We start from the raw sequence: 7,500 nt of genomic DNA, 5'->3' as shown, positions 1-7,500 counted from the left end.
TGCTTGGCCTTTGGCTTACATTTTATGTTTCACTTCAAGTGAAAAATGCACCGAGTTTCTTCTGCGCCATCGAGTTTTCTGTTCAGCCTATAATGCTGTATGAAACGCTCGACGTGCTGCAGTCTGAAACTCTCAGCTACTACCTGGCAGTGCTCAGTTGCTCCCGAGATGTGGTCAAGTGAAGATGCGTCGGCGGCTGGAGAAGCACGATCAGTGGCTAACCTTAGCCTTAAATAAGGTAATAACTATTGAGGCTAGAGAGCTGCAATATGGCATATTTGATGATTGATGGGTGGATGATCAACGTACCAATTTGCAGCCCTGTAGCCTGAGTAGCTTTTAAGATCTGAGGACTGACAGAAGAAGTGCAGACGGACAGACAAGAAGCCATCTCTAAATTTGTCTATTATAGAAAACTAAAAAGGGGCTTAAAACAAACGTAGTAGAAATGGTAGATACGCCTTTTGAGAAAAATGATTAATGAGAGGTGCGTCACCTGGTGCATTCTGGGTAATACACAACAAGTCTGACTCCAGCCTAGGGACTTACTTACTCAAGGATGAGGTCTGTCGCCTCCTGGGTGGTTGACAGAGCGGCGTTGATTGTGAAAGCGTTTCTGTGCTTTTGACGCAGTAGCTTGTAAGTCTCGGGGTCTGGCTCGACCAGAAGACCCCTCCATCCCAGCTCCTTCTCCAAGTACAGCGTATTACTGATGAACTCTCCGTCCAAGGCACCAGCTTCGACGAAAAAGCCTCCTCTCTGTTCCAAAAGTCATAGAATTTTCTTGTCTGAGTTGAATTGAACTACTACACTACCTCTCGTAGGCTGCCCTTACAATCTATGTTCATGATAAAAGAAACTACAGTACCTGTCGTAGGCTGACCCTACAGTCTACTTACATGTTAGAAGACAATACCTTTCGGCCGACCTAGCAATCTATAGTCTATGTTAACAGAAGCTAGGGTGACCTAGTAATCTATATTCTATGTTAAAAAAAAAAAAACTACAGTACCTCTCATAAGCTGACCTTTCAATAATTTTCTAAGAAACCACAGTACCTTTCGTAGGCTGACCTTACAATGTATTTTTCTGGTGCTCGAGCCCTGATTAGGTATCAAAATGAGACTGTGAAACTTTCGTCGGTACATAACAGCTGAGCATCTTTGGAATCATAGGAGTTGACGCACTTGGAAGAAGCTGGGAAAATTTCTATAAAAACGTGCAGGCTGTGTCTTTGAATGGAAGTGATTTAACTCTTATTAGTGTATATGCCCCTCGTTTGTTTTCGCTTATCTGGGAGTAAGCATACAAACTTTGTTGTTATTGTAGTTGTCGTTGTTGTTGTTCTTGCTGTTGTTTTCTTTTTGGGGGGATGGTAGGAAAAGTCTGTGGAAAAACCTAAAAAGGTCTGAAATAGGTATTTTGCGTTGAGTGAAAGATGCAGGAATACTAGGATAGGATATTTATGATCTATTTATCAGAATGAAAACGTAAAAAATAATGTGAATGTTAAACAGTACAGAGCAATTATTTCAAATAAAATCTGGCTTATTTATTTTAATTTTCGTTGGCGAAACAACGCGCTGTCTGACCTAGATTTTAGCACAGACCCCGAGTAAGCTGGAGGTGGGATCATGCCTTGTTTGTTTTCTTGCACTGGTTTTCAGGGGAAAAAGTGCTAGCATTCATTTATTTTATATTAACGAAAATACAAATAAAACAAATCTGTTGTTTATATCCAAGGTACTGGAACTAAAGTTGAACACCTGAGAGAGAGAACAGCTGTGGTGATTATCATGGCTAGTGTTGTACACAACTGGCAATGTGACATGTAATTTTAGCTTAGCAAACTGAGCAAATTTAACATTTAGCAAGAGTTTCTAAATTTATGCGAAACTTGACTGACGCACACATTTGGATAGTGCCGTCAGTGCACTTCACGCGGTGCACTGTAGGCATTACTTAAGGTTCTCTGTGAGAAGTTTCCCCCCCCCCCCCCTTTAAATATTTAAACCGTTTTTATTCTAATTTCCCAGTCAGGTCTCAAAAAAAATCTTATTCCACATTTATCATGGGTAATATCCAAGTGTAAAGGTCACAATTTTGATCCTGTGTGTTTAAAAAATACATATGATAATTCACTGTGATCAGATGACAAAAATAATGACGATGTTCTGAGGAGTCACTTACCATCCCATGGAGGATGTCATTAACAGCGTACTTCGACTGGGCAAACTGCGAGAAATCCTCCTTTTTAGGGTCCTTGAGGGAATAAGGCAATGGGGAGGGCGGATGCAACAGTTCTCGACGAATGTAGTCGACTAGGTGTGGGTCATCCATTGCAACACCCTGTAAAGTTAAGTTTGTCTTAAGTTTTACCAGACCACTGAGCTGATAAACAGCTCTCTTAGGGTTGGCCCGAAGGATTCGATATTTTTTACGTGGCAAGGAACCAACTGGTTACCTAGCAACGGGACCTACAGCTTCACATTATATCAAGAGGTGAATTTCAAATTGCCGGAAATAGATTACTCTGATTCCTCGTTGGCAGAGCTGGGAATCGAACCCGCGACTACCGAATCGTTAGGCGAGGACGTAACCCACTCGTCCAACGAGGAAAGATCAATCTGTAATGGGACGATGTACTTATTAAGATGCATTAAATAGTCCGGAAGTTTTTATTATTATTATTATTCAGAATATGAAACCTATTCATATGGAACAAGCCCACAAAATGGACGTTTGACTTGAGATTCAAGCTCACTATTAAAGAGAAAATAATTCAAATAGATTGAAATGTATTAAAATGCGAGGACAATAGCTTCGGGTAGTAATGCCTTGAGATTCAATCTCACTATTAAAAAGAAAATCAATCAATAAATAGGTTAAAATGTATTAAAATACAAGGACAATAGCTTAGGGTAGTAATGCATTGCATCTTCGCTTGAATTGTCCCTTAAACTTCGTATCAATGTATATTTACATTTTTCCCGCAGTCCGAGTAAAATTAATCCTTTTTTTGCTCTGATGTGGTTACATTGATACATTCAAACTTTAAAGCTACGTGTTTTGTAATGTTGAAGGTGAAATCATTTACGCAGGTGGGCGTTTTATTGTACATAACCTAGACTTCGTAGCAATTTATATTTACATTTTTTTCACCGTCCGAGTAAAATTAATCCTTTTTTTGCTCTAAAGTGTTTCCATTGATACATTCTGACTTCAAAGCTACGGGTTGTAAAATGTTAAAGGTATATTCAGTTACGCGAGCGGGCGTTTCATTGTCCGTTATCGGTCCTGAAATAAATCTGGGCGAGGCTAATTTCTCAGGAGACGTGTTTTATGTCTCTGAATTCATCCCTACATGATGTAGTTTTAGCATCCAGCATCATCATGAGCACAGGCAAATGAACGACTTAACTAAGTTAGGCAGCACTCAGCACCTGACCGCCCCGTTTTAAAAGTCTAACAAGATGACGAAGTCTCTGAATACTCATTTTCTGAGGTAATTTGGACACTAATTTCTTTTCCCAGCTTTGCACTGCAATTACAGTTGAAGTATTTCATCTTACAAGTGGTTCGTTCTAACTCGGTAATCATCTTCAAAGCGGTTCGTTCATAGGTTTCTGATTCGCTCACACAACTTCGTTCCTTTAGTGTTTTAACAAAAAGCTAAAGGAACGAACGTTATGGGAGGAATGCTGAAGCAATTTTTTTAATTGTTATTATTTAACAGATATTGAAACTGACTCATGGGGGTAGTTTGCCTATGCAGTACCTTGCAAATGACATTCCAAGAAAAATGAATGCTTTTTCGCTTGAATACATTTATAATATTATATTCAAACCTAAAAAAATGACATGTTAATCTGAGAACTACAAGCATTGATACGTTCACTCTGAAAAGCTACATATTACGTGAGGTGAGAGCTAGAGTTAATCCTTCATATCACTAAACCTCTGTTGTCCGTTTCGAAGTAATATGTTGTTTTGTGAGAGCTACAGTCATTATCCCCAAAATATCCACCTGTGTTCGTTTCACGAGTATTTTTACCTTATAATCGTACTGGGAAATAACACACGGAGCCACCGTGGTTCTGTTCTCTTCGCTGGCGTCGTTCGTCACTGTTTGATCTTGAGATGATAGCGACTCGTTACGTTCTGCTGTTCTCGGTCTCCTGTCTGTTTGAAAGAGCGGAGAAAGAAAGGATACAGTGACACTGAACGATTGTCGTTATCAACCCACACACACACACACACATACACACACACACACACTATTCACATAGTATGAACGATCTCCGCACCGATTTCAGTCCGAATAAAGATTTTGTCTCGAGAAGAAGACATGGCATCGTCTCTAGAAGAGACGCACGCGATAGCGTTACTATATCGGCAGACAAAACCCATACATTGAACGATCTGTGTATGACACTTACAAGTGACAGTCCTAAGCCAGCAAGCAAACCTGGTCATGACAGATTCCCGCTGAGATCGTTCTTCAGACACGAAGCCCCGCCCACTTTTGTATTCAGACAAGCCCCATACACAGTATTTTTGCGAACGTTACAGACTCGTTCAGACAAACGTTCAGTGTATTGGGGCCTTCAAGGTAAACAAGTCCGTTTTTTCTCTCTGCTTCGATGTTGATGTGGTTCTTACATGTTGAATAGTACAGAACAATTATTTCTAATAAAATATGGCGTATTTATTTTAATTTCAGTTGGTGAAACAACGCTCTTGTTTGACTGTAGATTTTAGCACGCACCGCGAGTAAGATGGGAGTCGGATCATGCCTTATTTTTTTGGGGTGGGGGGTGTGGGGGGTGGGGGGGGGGGGGGGGGGGTGGGGGTGCGTTGGGGGGTGGGCGGGGGAGGGGATATAATTACCAATAAGGCTGAAGTTAAGTTTTCGTAATGTCCAAATGTCCACTTATCAATAAATGATAAAAAAAGAAATCCCACTTACCTACTTACCTGAGTCCCTGAGTCTAAGTTTCGTAATGTCCACTTATCGATAAATGAAAAAAAAAAAAAATAAATAAATAAATTCCACTTACCTGAGTTTAAGTTGTTTTGTGAAATGCGATTGATTACGTAGGTGACGAACACCAGAGCCAGCAGCATTTGAATTCGCTTTGAAACCATCTTACGGAACACACTCAGTTGCAGGTTCTGAAAAAGGAAAGTGACGAAGCTATTTATTAAACACGTGAGTGTAGCTTCAGTACGTTCACTAATTAAAAAATCCTCATAGTAGCGCGAGTCTTCAAATGGAGAAACAAATCTACAGTTATGCAAATGTACATATATTTAAATGTAAAACTTTAAGGATAGCTTTCGGGAATCTGTTCGGTTCCCCTTATCTATCTGATTGATAAGGGGAACCGAACAGATTCCCGAAAGCTATTCGTAAAGACTGATAAGGGGAACCGAACAGATTCCCGAAAGCTATCCTTAAAGACTGACAAGGGGAACCGAACAGATTCCCGAAAGCTATCCTTAAAGACTGACAAGGGGAACCGAACAGATTCCCGAAAGCTATCCTTAAAGACTGATAAGGGGAACCGAACAGATTCCCGAAAGCTATCCTTAAAGACTGACAAGGGGAACCGAACAGATTCCCGAAAGCTATCCTTAAAGACTGATAAGAGGAACTGAACACATTCCCGAAAGCTATCCTTAAAGACTGATAAGGGGAACCGAACAGATACCCGAAATCTATCCTTAAAGGCTGATAAGAGGAAAACTGAACAATTCCCCGAAAGTTATTTTAAAGAGCTGATAAGGGGAACCGAAACAGATACCCGAAATCTATCCTTGAAGTTTTAAATATATATATATATATATATATATATATATATATATATATATATATATATATATATATAATGTACATTTGCATAACAGTGGATTTATTTCTCCAGTACCTTTGCCACACAACTCATTCGTTCGGCATGAACCTTGTTATTCATAGTACTTTGGACAGGAGAATTGCATGGCAGTTTTTACCACAACATTCAAACTTGTGGCATGAAACTAATTCCCTATACTTTGGACAGGAGGAGCACTATCAGTTTTTGTCTAGACACGATCATTAATCCTTTGTTCATGCGGAGATCCAGGGAATTCGTCGTTTATTCAGCAATTCAAATCATTAACTTTGGAAAGTCAGACGAAATAATTATGATCTCTGCTAGACACTTGTTGGGAGCGAGTTTCCTGATGGTTATTGCACTTCGGGGAACACCTGTCTAATTGTAGGTTGTAGTTTTAAGTTCTGGCAGCATTTTACTTCGCAAACAAAGTCGTAAGTAGGATTGCAGCTTGGTTTGATAATAATAATAATAATAATAATAATAATAATAATAATAATAATAATAATAATAATAATAATAATAATAAGTAGCAAGACCTGAAAATAAAAATAACAATGATATGGCATATGCCAGTGGAAATCTTACCCATAATCATAGGAACACTAGGCACGATCCCAAGATCCCTGAAAAGGAATTTGGAAAAACTAAAGGCTGAAGTAGCTCCAGGACACATGCAGAAGAGTGTGATTCTAGAAACGGCGCACATTGTAAGAAAAGTGATAGACTCCTAAGGAGGCAGGGTGCAACCCGGAACCCCACACTATAAAAACCACCCAGTCAAATTGGAGGACTGTGATAGACCAAAAAAAAAAAAAAAAATAAAAAAATAAAAAAAACAATAGTAATTGGAAATCAACAAAGGGCTTTAGCGTTAAATATGTGATGTATAAATATATATATGTATATATATATATATATATATATATATTATATATATAGACTTATATATAGACTTATAAATACTATATACATAATACCGTTCTTTATGCATTTATCACGTTCCAAACTTTCGTGATTCAGTTATACATATATACACACAGGCATATATATATATATATATATATATATATATATATATATATATATATATATATATATATTCGACGCAACGGGGTTAATTTAAATTTTTATGTTACGTCGCAACGAGTGACGTCATCATAGATAGCTCAGAAACCTCATACTTAAAACATATCCACTCATCGATTTCGTCATACCCACTCAAAATGGGTCATATGAATGAGGTGATATTACTGTGTATATATAATACTATCAGTGGCTGGCGGAGGAGTTGATTTAGAACTGGCTGATAGTTGCCAAGGGAACTTGCTCGTTTAGACAGCAGCGCCCTTGGCTGTTCCGCGTGAGGTCGAGGCGCGATCTGGGTTTGATATGGGTTCGATCTGGGTTTGATATTGGTTAGATCCAGTTCGATCCGGGTTTGAGGGTTCGATCTGGGGTTGATAATGGTTCGATCTAGTTCATTCCGGGTTTGCTATGGGTTCGATCTAGTTCGATCTGGGTTTGATATGGATATAGGTTCGATCTAGGATTGATAGGGGTTCGATATGGGTTTGAAATGGGTTCGATCTGGGTTTGAAATGTGTTCGATCTAGTTCGATCT

At 38.9% G+C, this 7,500-nt stretch overlaps 1 protein-coding gene across 2 annotated transcripts in view; it reads right to left on the bottom strand.

Annotated features, from left to right (window-relative positions):
- Positions 1 to 7,500, bottom strand: part of LOC135213256 (protein Star-like) — a 15,435-nt gene that overhangs the window by 4,523 nt on the left and 3,412 nt on the right. For both annotated transcript variants that reach the window (XM_064247235.1, XM_064247234.1), the window contains exons 2-5: positions 5,061 to 5,175; positions 4,055 to 4,182; positions 2,191 to 2,349; positions 554 to 759 (exon numbers count right to left, since the gene is read on the bottom strand). In XM_064247235.1, the coding sequence (XP_064103305.1) occupies positions 554 to 759; positions 2,191 to 2,349; positions 4,055 to 4,182; positions 5,061 to 5,148 (581 nt within the window). In that variant the 5' untranslated portion in view covers positions 5,149 to 5,175. The remainder of the gene's footprint in view (positions 1 to 553; positions 760 to 2,190; positions 2,350 to 4,054; positions 4,183 to 5,060; positions 5,176 to 7,500) is intronic.

Source organism: Macrobrachium nipponense, chromosome 42 (genome assembly GCF_015104395.2).
Source record: "Macrobrachium nipponense isolate FS-2020 chromosome 42, ASM1510439v2, whole genome shotgun sequence".
NCBI lineage: Eukaryota > Metazoa > Arthropoda > Malacostraca > Decapoda > Palaemonidae > Macrobrachium > Macrobrachium nipponense.
The sequence above is the reverse complement of the archived record's forward strand: the minus strand, read 5'-3'. Positions and strand labels throughout refer to the sequence as shown.